This window comes from Vitis riparia, chromosome 4, assembly GCF_004353265.1.
Source record: "Vitis riparia cultivar Riparia Gloire de Montpellier isolate 1030 chromosome 4, EGFV_Vit.rip_1.0, whole genome shotgun sequence".
Classification (NCBI taxonomy): domain Eukaryota; kingdom Viridiplantae; phylum Streptophyta; class Magnoliopsida; order Vitales; family Vitaceae; genus Vitis; species Vitis riparia.
Window position 1 is genome coordinate 11,411,329 of NC_048434.1, and position 12,640 is coordinate 11,423,968.

Genomic DNA, 12,640 nt, shown 5'->3' on the forward strand with positions numbered 1-12,640 from the left:
TTCCTCCCTTGACTTTACTTCTCATGCACTTTCCCCTTTTCTTTCCAACTACACAAGCACACCGTCTCCCACCACAGAAAATGACGACTTTTCCTCTCCTTCTCGACCTTCCGAATTCGCTATCGAACCTTCTTCTCAGATTGATCCAAACCCTTCACCACCGCCTTCTACAACTCTAGTATCGCCTTCTCCGGTGCCACCGTTTGCATCCATCCCGTCCGCTCCTCCAGCCGAGACACCCATCTTTTCACCAGAAACACACTCACCCAAACCAGCCACTCCGCTCCGTCGCTCCAGCCGCCATATCGCCCCACCAATCAAGCTCCACGATTATGTTTGCTCCCACGTTTCCTCCAATCAATCATCTTCCTTGATTCTAGGTCCAACTAAAGGTACACGATATCCACTGGCCAATTATGTTTTTTATCATAGATATAAGCCTGCATATAGATCTTTTGTTGCTCAACATAATGCTGTCACAGAACCTAGGTCTTATTCGGAAGCATCCGCTCATCCTGAGTGGCAGGAGGCAATGCGTTCTGAATTGCAGGCTCTCCAAGCTAATGACACTTGGTCTCTCACTCCACTTCCGGCCGACAAGACACCGATTGGCTGTCGATGGGTATATAAAATTAAACAGCGTCCAGATGGGTCTATTGAGCGTTACAAAGCATGATTGGTAGCGAAAGGCTTTACTCAATTAGAATGTGTCGATTATCAGGATACCTTTTCCCCCACCGCCAAGATCATATTTGTCCGCTACTTACTTGCATTGGCCGCAGCCCGTGGCTAGTCTCTTCATCAAATGGATGTTAACAACGCTTTTCTTCATGGCGACTTACATGAGGAAATATATATGTCTCCACCGCCAGGGCTTCAGCAACAAAGGGAGGAAAACTTGGTATGTCGCCTTCATAAATCACTCTACGGTCTGAAACAAGCTTCTCGCCGGTGGTTCGCCAAGTTCTCAGAAGTTATTCAATCCGCCAGTTATGCACAATCTCGAGTCGATTATTCTTTATTCACCAGAAAACAAGGCAAGTCCTTTACTGCCCTCTTGATATATGTTGATGATATTCTGATTACTGGAAATGATCCTGTGAGCATTGCTACAACAAAAAATTTTCTGCATAGTCATTTTCATCTCAAAGATCTGGGTGATTTAAAATACTTTCTTGGCATTGAGGTTTCTGCTTCTAAAAATGGGATTTTTATTTCCCAACGTAAGTATGCATTAGAGATTATTGAGAATGCAGGATTGTTGGGCGCTGCCCCTATTGATACACCTATGGAACGAGGATTGAAATTGTCTGATAAGAGCGATTTGCTCAAGGATCAAGGTCGTTATAGGAGATTGGTTGGAAGGTTAATATATCTAACTGTGTCGAGGCTAGATATCACTTATGCAATTCATGTGTTAAGCCGGTTTATGCATCAACCGAGAAAGGCTCATATGGAAGCAGCGTTCAGAGTTGTACGTTATCTCAAGAATGCACCTGGTCAGGGTCTGTTCTTCTCTTCGAATAATGATTTCAGATTGAGAGCCTATTGTGATTCTGATTGGGCAGGTTGTCCACTTACTAGAAGGTCCACTATAGGCTACTGTGTATTCCTTGGACCTTCACTGATTTCTTGGAGATCAAAGCGACAGAAAACAGTGTCACTCTCTTCAGCCGAAGCAGAGTATCGTGCAATGACAGGAGCTTGTTGTGAGTTGACATGGCTTCGGTACCTTTTGAAAGATTTGGGTGTTTTACATCAGGAACCTGCCTTACTGTATTGTGACAACAAGGCAGCGTTGCACATTACAGCTAACCCTGTTTTCCATGAGCGTACTAAACACATTGAGATGGATTGTCACTATATTAGGGACAAGATCCAAGATGGTTCCATTATTACAAGACATGTGAGCTCAGCGCACCAACTTGCAGACATTCTGACTAAACCATTGGGAAAGGAGATTTTTGCTCCTATGATTCGCAAGTTGGGAGTGCAGGATATCCACTCTCCAACTTGAGGGGGAGTGTTGGAAAGTCAATCTTCCTAAATCTTCCATATTAAGAATAGATGATCTATATATGTTAGTTTTCCTATTGTAATTCCTGACTTATAGATGGATAGTCTAGAATATGGTAAGCTGATTCCTGACTTGTAGAAAAAGATCTCAAACCTCCTTGTATAAATACACACTTCAACATCAATAATATTAATTCAGCCAATTCTTCTTCTTTTCACACACACTATCAGTCCACACTAATCGTTATCCATAAAGAAAAATCCATCATGACAGAAGGGATCACACAACCAGCAGGCAGTCTGGATACGCTCCATGGAGATTCGGAAGCAGGTTCTTCCACAAGAAAATCATAGAGGCACCGTCAATTTATTTTTAAGGGTCCACACTGTATTGGGAACGATCAGCTCTTTTGGAGATGAATACGGATCATATTTCTTACAGATGAGGGCAATAGATTTTCTAGGAAGTGCTGATGGTGTACATGGTTTCGTTATGGAGAACCTCATATTTTAGGAGTTGCATGAGTAGACGGTTTGTTGATGATGAGCATCTAAATGCTCTAGATGAAAGCTGATGCTGAATTGATGAGTACACACATGGTGAGGACAATTGGATATACAGAAACAACATATTGAATTTTTTTGGAGACTCGTGCATAAAAAAGGGTTGCCACTTTGAGAATATAGATCATGCACTTGGAGATTCAACCTGCGTGCATGGAGAGGCCATACTGCTTGATAAGAATTCTCCACCAAAGAGATGCTAGTTTGGATAGACACTTGAAATACACGTGCCACATGTGAGGGGGCATGGCTGCATATGAAAAATCAAGAGGTGGCACCCACTTTGAGGCATCTCCAGCACACACAAGAGCAGCAGACATACATTCTCACTAGCCTCAGGCACAACCATCATTAAATTGATAACATCATTACCAATTCTTTAAGGTATGTGATTGTCTTTTATATTATTATTATTATTATGTTATAAGATATTCCAAAGTTCATTAATTTTATTATTTTAAGAATTGTTGTTGCATAGTGGAATTTCATGTACGAGTAATATTATGATATGTATCAAGCAACAATGTACTTTGATCATGAATCATATTGTGTTACTATTCAATGGGGCTATTGTATTTTAGATTGAAAGCAACTATTTATTTATTTATTTATTATTTAAAGTGTTCATAGTTTGTTAGGTTTCATCCTGTGATAAAAAGTTTTACTTTATTCATTTACAAATTTATTTTAACATGAAATAAAAGAAATAATTATAAACATTCATTTTGGAAATTTTTTTAGAAAAAACAAATATGTCTGTTTAGTTTATTTTTTTGTAAAATCATTAGTTGGTTGTTTGTTTAAGAATTTTGATGATCTCAAGTTAGGAATTTCTTTTTAATATATATATATATATATATATATATATATATATATATATATATATATATATATATATATATATATATATAAGTCAAGTTTCAAGTGATTTTCTAATGTTAATTAATTTCTTTGGATCTCATGGTCTTGTTATTGATAATCTCTAGTTAGAATTTGTTTATATATGAATAATTTTTATCTTAGTTAATTTCTTTAAATAAATGATCTCAAGATAAAAATTTATATGTCATTTTTTAATAATAATTTTTTTATCTTAGTTATTTTCTTTGAATCTAATTCTTAGTATGAATGATACACTTTAATTTACATCGTTCTTTGAATTATTAGTTTTTAATTTTGATGATCTATGTCAGTTTATATTGCTCTTTGAATTATTAGATGTTGTTTTAATGATCCAACAAGATTTATTATTTCTTCAAATCTTAGTTGATAATTTGTGATAGTCCCACGTTATTAGTTTTGTTTTAAAAGTCATTGATACTAGCCCTTGATTGATTTTATCTCAATTCATGTGCTTCTTGAATTCTAGTTTTTAGTTCTTGATTAATATCTTTATTGGTTTGTTTGATCTAGAAGTCATTGTTACCTTGGTGATGTGTATTATTTGAATTCCCTTATTCTTAATTTAAGTTTTACATACATTATGTAGAATATGAGGTTTTGATTATATTAATTATTACTGTTTGAAATTTAACCCTCTTTTAGGTATGTAAGCTCATTGTAAGATATGCATGCTATCTAGGTACGTCTCTCACACCTTTTATCCCTTTAATTACACAAATATGAAAAACTTTAAGTAGGGAAATTTTGATATATGTTATTGCTTTGTATGCTTTGATTATTACTTGATTGTTTATATGAGATGACATGCATGTTGTATGCTTTATTGTCAAACTAACTTTGATGTCTTGTGATAGAATTTAAGTTGCGATTCAGGTACGCATACTATCCTTTCTTTATGATTGTGTTTTAAAATGATTGTTTAATATGCTTAATATGTTATTAGAATTTAGGTAAACACCTTAACCTTTCTTGGTACCCTTAGTCAATCGATTAATTGTCATACTTCCCTCAACTTAGCTAGTAGAGACCTTATTAGGGCTTAGAGGGTGTTACCTCTTTGGAGGTACCTTCCCGATAGGTAACCTAATCCCCAAACCCAAACTCAGGTTTTTCGTAGACAACTTTTCCAAAAGTCAGGGGTCATTTTAGGGGTTTTGTTCTTACTTGATTTCCCTTTAAAAAATAAATAAAAGTAAGTGGTGACTCTAATTTTTTTAGAAAAAATCATTTTTTTTTCACAAATGATAAACGAGTCTTGCCATCGAGTGGACGCATCACGTGAAAAATGTAGGTCCACAGGTCCCACTTGCAAGGTCTAAGGGCTAAACAAAAAGGTAAATGCCTTAGGATAACTTTTAAAGTTTAGGTAGGTTGATCAATTAGAGAAGGTCTCTACCATAGTTATAGGAGTCATAACCTACCTAAAGTAGGCTTGATTCTTGTGATATTAGGATACCTTGCAAAAGGACATGTCGTTTGAGAACACTATATTTTTACTAAATTAATTACCAACTTGCCTTGAATGTTCAGTTCTTTTTATTAAGGCATGGAATTTTTGTTATTTGTTAAATATGTCATGTCTTTAAATTGTTCAGCTCTATTCTCATTTATGTGTTGGATCTAGTTATAGACCGAAAGTAATTTGGACATAGTATGAGTTGCATATAAGCTAATTTAGGTAGATTTTTTTATTTCCTTTGAACAAACCTAATAGAAAGAAAGAAAAATATATCAAAGGTGGCATAAGACAAATCAAAAGACCAAGCGTCTCATACTTGGGTCTTTGGATAATGTGTTGCAAAAACAAAACATGTCTATTATCATGGTCAATTATAATCTCTTTAAAGTTGTTAGGGTTATTTGGTGATAAGGGTAAGTCAACTAGACAATTGTCCTTAGGACTATTAAGAACACTAAGATTCTTATGATCTTAGAGAACTTATCATATTCCTTTGGGATAAGTAAGAGGACTCTCAAAGATTGGAAAGATATTCATATGGGAGTCAAGGTTTTTAAGGCTATTCTTCTAAGAAGAAGAATGACAACACCAAATAAGGAAAGTTAAAGAAAAAAAAAATGAAAAAGCAAGCTTGAGGGAAAGGTAGTGATTCCTTTGTAACCCTTTGGGATACTAAGAAGCAATGTCGTATTTACCTAAGGAAAAATGAAAGTATATATGATTTTCTTTTTGTTGAATATCTAGTGGTGGATTTCACCAATTATAGTAGATAGATTCCAGGTCCACTATTTATAGCTCTCTACAAGGTTTTTAACTAGTGAGAAGGTTACATGATAGGATTATATTTACCATAGCTTCAATTGCAAAGTTAGTTGTGCAGGTTAGTGGGAGGTAATATCTTTATATGTTGATTCCATTAGTCTTTTGCCAAGAAATGAGAATAATAAGATCTTAAGAATGAACCTAGCACTAATCAAGCATTTGGTTTCTAATGCCTAGGTCATGCTAATATAAACAAGATCCAAAGACTAGTCAAGCCTAAACCTTTTTTATTTCAGAGGATCTTTTAGTTTGTAGATCATGTGTAGATGGTAAGATGACCAAGAGGCTCTTTTATTTCTAAAGAACAAGGAACAAAGGAATGTTTGGAGTTAGTGCATACTGACGTGTATGGAACTTTTTAAGTTCAAACATGGGGAAATTGGGAAGCATTTTCATAGCAAAGGGCCTTGTGTGTACAAGAAGGCATTAGGAAGCATGGTGGTACTCTAAGATCTTGTAGGTAGATGACAGTCAACTCATTATGAGTGATGTAAAGATATTCTCATCTATCAAGCTCAATTTGTTTACTCAATTCTAGATGAAAATCTAGAAGGGGCACAATATATTCTTAGGTTTAAAGTCTTTTGGGACTATAAGAATAGGGAAATTATATTATACCACCTATACTAATAAGCATATAGTTAAGTGCATGATGCAAGACTCTAAGAAAGATTTGCTATTTTTTAGGTTTGGAGTTATCCTTTCTCAGGATTGATATCTTTAGACATCTGAGGAGAAAATATCATGTTTAGGCGATATATTATGCCTTAGTAATAAGTAACCTTATGTATGTGATGCTATGTACTAAACCGGATATTTGCTTTACTTTAGGTATTATGAATAGATATCACCCAAATTCAAGTCTAAAACATTGTATACCTGTCAAGCATATACTTAAGTATCTTTAAAGAATGAGGGATTATGTGTTTGTGTTCTAGAGTGTTGAGATAGTTTAGAAGGGTGGCATGACAATTGGATAGATACCTTCTATGGAGAACCTAGCTAATCCCCTCACTAGGGCATTGACTAAGAGATTCTTTATTACCCACATGGATAGCATAGGTTTTCGATGAGTATCTAGTATGCTTTGATAACATAATGCTTTAAGGGCTAGTGAGAGAATGTTTGGATAAGGCCCTTGAAAGCATGACATGATGTAAGAAATTTGGAATACATTATTCATTTAATGATATTCCATCTTAACTTTTATCTATCCTTAATCAATGCATTATATTTTATGAGCATTCTAGCCTAGCATTTCTTGTATTGTACATGACTTAAATGCATTATAAGTTGCACAAAAGATCCAAGTCATGGGTTCTTTGCAAGTAAATGATTTGTTCATAGTCAATTTATGGAATTAGGTAATCCATTTAAGGCTATAATGCATTACCTCATAATTCGAGGGATGTTTGGTCTTGGCCATTGAGATGGGGTTCCTATGGTGATTGCACTAGTGTGTATGGTTACATATTGGACAGGACCTATGGTGAGTCATGACATAAGGCTATTAAGTAGTCATGACTTCACCAAGCTGTTATATTGTATAGTCTTTCAACCTTGAGAGAATATTGAGTTTGTGTAGAAGTTAGTAGTGGCTTTGACCTCTATGGGTAAGATCATAAGTTGATCATATATTCCCTATATATTGGGTCACTATTGTTGGAAATCAATAACAACATATATTCTTAATAGAGGCACTATGATATCTCATAGACTTTGAGATAGTGTGTCCCATTGGATGATCTTAAGGACATGTAAACATTAAATCTATGGGCCCATAGTTCCTTTGGTGGAATTTGACATATGCTTTTTATGAGGTAGAGTATGTCATTTGATTAAATAATAGGAGAATTTGTAACCCAATGATTGTAGAAGTAGTCTTTAAAGGCTAATAGTTTTCACCTTATTATATTACAGATGACCAGTTCATGAGGAGACTGTATATAGTAGATAGCAGGTCACGGACCCGAGCACTTAGTGTCTTGTTGTAATATACATAAGGTACTAGAGTACAATTGACTTTCTATAGTAGGATATTGAATCAACTTCAGGATTGGATTCTAAAGGAACCAATACTATTTTATGGGTCCTACTAGTTCTAGTGGTCCCCGCTCAAGCTCGTATTCCTTGATGGCACGATTTATGAGGGTTGGATAGGCTTTTAGTTTACTTATGTTCATAAGGGCATTTTGGTAATCATGCAAGGTTGCACAAGGATAAGTGAATGGTACCTTTGGATTAGGCTAATTGATTAATTGGAGCCAAGTTAAGTTAATTAATCAATTAGCAACCTTTTTAGGCTAAATTAAGTGAAGCCCATAGTGAACTTAATCACTTAAACCTAATAGAAGGCCTATAAATACCCTCTTAGGGGTTAGGACTTTAATCTTGCTACCTCTCCTTTCAATCCATAGAAAGGAAACCCTAGCCTCTAACCATGAGATCTCCACCATCTTAGTGCCTAAACTCAAGGAGGAATAATTGAGTAGAAGGCTACTGTGTTTACGAGATCCACTACAACTTTAAAGTATTCTACATCGATTAGAATCGATCCGAGAACATTCAGATCATAAGTATGTGACATTTTTCTCTAGAACTATATTTTTTTATGGTATTTTGATTATTTTTAATACTAAATTTTCCACTTCAATAGATTTAGAGAGCCTGGGATAGATTTTCTTATTCCCTAATGATCCAAGGCATGGGAATGAAGCAATCCCAGGTTTTCTAACAATACTCTAGCCCACTAAGAGTATGTGTCAAATTCCACTAAAGGAATTACTACGGGCCCACAAATTTCATGATCACACATCCTTAGGATCACACAAAGGGATATGCTATCTCAAAGTCCATGAGATATCACGATGTCGATATTAAGAATACTTGTTGCTACCAACTTCCATCAACAATGACCTAATCCATAAGGAATATATAATGACTTTAGGATCTCACCTGTAAGTTAAAGCCACTACTAACTTTGGCACAAGTTCAATATTCTCTCAAGGTTGAGAGACAGTGCAGTGTAGCAACTTATTAAAGTCATGACTACCTAATAACCTTATGTCATGACTCATCGTAGGTTCAATCCAATGTGTAATCGTACACACTAGTGCATTCACCATGGGAACACCATCCCGATGGTCAAGACCAGTCATCCCTCCAATTTTGTACTATATCCTCAAATGGGTTGCTTGAGTCCACAAACTGATTGTGAACAAACCATCTACTTGTAAGAAACCTATGACTTGGATTTTCTGTGCAACGCCTAATGCACCTAAGTCATGTACAATGCAAGAATGTTAAGCCAAAATGCTGATAAAGTATAATGCATGGAATAAGGACAAATAAAAGTGAAATTGTAGTATCATTAAATGAATAACAAATTATAAATCTATTACATCATGTCATACTTTTAAGGGCTCTATCCTAACAAACATATGTTTTTATGCTTGGCCCTTAGACTATGCAAGTAGGACAACTTTAAGTGATTCCACCACTTTATATTTAACTTAAGTGAATAACCAAAATCTTTGATATCAATGTTACCAAGGAGTTCCATCTTTAAGATTGGTCACTTGCACTATTAACATTTATGATCTAGTCCTAAAATGGAAAGTCCATACCCCTTAGCCCAACCCATCTTTAAGATGGTGATAAAGCAAAATAAAGATGGGCTTAGCTATGGGTTTGCCAAAGACCTTCTATTTCTTAATATTTTGAAGAAAAAAAGCATTGTGGACATTTTTAATAACTTTCTTAGTGATAAACTATCTATCATGAAATTTCTAAAATAATAGTTATTTTCTTACATTTGAATTTTGTAAGATAAGAAAAACACCATTTTTTTTAGAAAGATTTAGAAAATAAGGGTATCTTTCCTAAATAGAAAAAAATTGATCTAAGAATAGTTTTAGAAAAGGAAATTAAATTCTTTTAACCTTTTTCAAAAAAATGTTTCCAATAAAAAATTTCCTTATTTCATGCACTTTCCAACTTAAATAAATATTCTTATTTGGAAAATAAATTTATAAAAATTTATTTCCATAAGAAATACCAAAAAATACTATTTTATTTATTTTAGCCATAATTTTTTTCCTAAAGCATTCACCCATAAGAAAAAGAAATAAAAACTTGTATGGAAAAAATAAAATAGCCCTCATTGCCTTCATTGCCTTAGAGATCCTATCACACAATTTGATAAGAATAATAAAAGAGCCCTCATTGCAAATAAAAATCTAAAGAAAAGAATAATAAGCATTTTATTTGAACAATCATAGGAATATCATGCATCCATCCTTAAGGCTATACGATAAACAAGAAACCCTACAAAACAAAGGTGAGCACACCCTAGAAAGGATTTAAAAAAAAAAATTCCCTAACTTGGGGCTTTGATACCGATAGTTGGGATTTCTATGTTACTTCATTCCAAGCCTTGGATCATTAGGATGTCTACAACTAACTTCTTAAGGATATACTAGATCTTAAGCAATGAAAGCATTAAAAATAATGCCCCAAAAAACATTAACTATGATCTAGATATTCTAGATCAATTCCAATTGGTGAAGAGGATGTTATGGACCTTGAAAACCTTGCAATCTTCCACCTGATGTCTCTCTCCTAAACCTTGGCATGTGAGAGTGGTGGAATTATCTCTATAGAGATGGATGCTAAAGCTCTCTCTTTGGAAAATAGAATGGCTAAAATGCCTAACCCTAAATCCTGAGGGGATTTATATAGACTTTTTTGTGGGCTTAAGTGACTTGATCCCATTTTAGGCTTAAGTCACTTAATTTAGTCCACTGGATCCTAATTAATTAAGTAGCATTATTAGGCTTTAATTAATTAATTAGTTCAATCCAAAAAGACCGTTTATAAGCTCTTATGCACTCTTGTGTATTTACTAGAACACCTTTATGAACACATATAAATAAATAACCCATATATCCCTCAAACTATGAGCCACCAAGGAATATAAGTTTGAGTTTGTCCTATTATGACAAATAAGAAAACACTAGCTTTTTCAAAATTTAATTTTAAAGTTGATTCAACATCCCACTATAGAGAGTTATCAACACTTCAGTATCTTATGATATTAAATCAAAATATAAAACTCAAGTTTATGACCTACTAACCACTAAATGAAAGTTCCCCATAACCGATATTTGTAATCTAATATGGTGAATGTTATCAACCTCTCAAGATTACCTCTATAATATTTGAGTCTCAAATCCTCCTATTGTATAATCAACTTACATACTCTAATTCTCTAAGAGCATATGTCAAATTTCACTTAAGGAATTATTACAATCGTAAAGATCACCCAATGAGACATATGGTGTCAAACCCATGAGATATCATGGTAAGAATACCTATTGCCACTTACCTTAATCAACAATGACTCAATCCACAGGAAATATATAATCACCTTAGCAATCATAAGTCAAAGCCACAAAAAAAACCTCATCACTAACTCAATATTTTCTCAAGGTTGAGAGCTCATGCAACATAGTAGCTTGGTGAAGTCATGAATATTTGATAGCTAATGTCATAACTTACCATAAGTCTTATTCAATGTGTAACCATACATACTAGTGAACTCACCATGGGAACCTCATTCCAATGATGACTAAGACGAGTAATCTCTCCAATTGGGAGGTAGCATACTACAACCTCAAATGGATTGCCTAAGTCCATGAAACATCTATGAAAAACTCATCTACTTGCAAGAAATAATGACTCAGATCTTTCGTGCAACTTCTAATGTACCTAAGTAATTCACAATGCAAGTGATGTAGGCCTAAATTCTTAACTTAGTGATTACTACTCAAAAAGTGCTATTTGATAGCTTTTAATTAATCCTTTTAAACACTTTTGAGTAGTAGTTATTGCCTTTTAACCCAATTAACATGTTAAGGCCCCTTTCAATCAATTCTAATCAAATTGCCTTAAGTTTTGGTGTTTTGATAGCTTTTTGATCACCAAAGCAATATGAGATAGAGGAGAGTTATTTGGAATCCTTGTCAAAGCAATGGGAAGCTCAGAGGTATGAAGAACCAAAGCTTTGAAGTCCTTTTCCATAAGCAAAGTGGAAATGCAAGGAGGGGAAGCAAAGAGAATCCAGCCATGAAGCATTCTTGATGACAGTCATTTCAGCCACTTTTGGAGCACTTCCTGGAGTCCAAATTATGCATGCTATATGTCATTTGAAAGCTTAGGAAGTCAGAAATCCAATGCTTCAAACCGTGTTCGATTTGGAGCTGAAATGAGGAAGTTACAGCCTTTGGATGACAACTGCTCCAAGCTAAAGGAAGGATTCAGAAAAGTGCTGCGAAATCACCATTTTGTTACGGAATGATTTCGCAGCCTTTTTGCACAGTGCTATGGATTTTCCCTGAAGTTTCACGACGCGATGGAAGCCAAACACCATAAGATGAAAGCCAACTTTGCAGCAATGCGAAATCAACTGGTTGCTATGAAGAAATTTCGCAGCCCTTGTGGTTCATCTGCGAAATTTCGCAGACCTCATTTTTCACCTGCGAAATGGTCCTTAGTGCTTCCTGATATTTGTAACCGACACTTGGAGATATTTTTCATTAGATTTTTGTTGCCTAAATCCCCAAATTCTCCTTTTCAGCCACCAATTATAGGATTCCTTAGCTTTTAAGTTAGGAAAATGCCAAAATATCCATGTAATAGCTGTTAAAGTAATTTTGGTATAAATATAGCCCGAGGAGCTTGTTCTGAGGGTGTTGAACCTTTTGTAAGTTTGAAAGAAAGTAATATACAGAGCTTGAGCTCTGCTTTACCTTCTCACTTTGATTGTGCTTTTTATTTATTTACTAAGTTATGCACTCTCTGAGGAGTTTTCCCCAG

General features: G+C 34.7%; 1 protein-coding gene across 1 annotated transcript; it reads left to right on the plus strand.

The window, feature by feature from the left end:
- The first annotated feature begins 805 nt into the window (after positions 1 to 805).
- LOC117913239 (uncharacterized mitochondrial protein AtMg00810-like) lies at positions 806 to 2,017 on the plus strand. Its single transcript, XM_034828198.1, has one exon. It carries the CDS (start codon positions 806 to 808, stop codon positions 2,015 to 2,017), a length of 1,212 nt encoding a protein of 403 aa, XP_034684089.1.
- The last annotated feature ends 10,623 nt before the right edge of the window (positions 2,018 to 12,640 follow it).

Bases quoted from the DNA above. Each gene is read 5' to 3' on its own strand.
- LOC117913239 (XM_034828198.1), top strand. From the start codon at position 806: ATGGATGTTAACAACGCTTTTCTTCATGGCGACTTACATGAGGAAATA.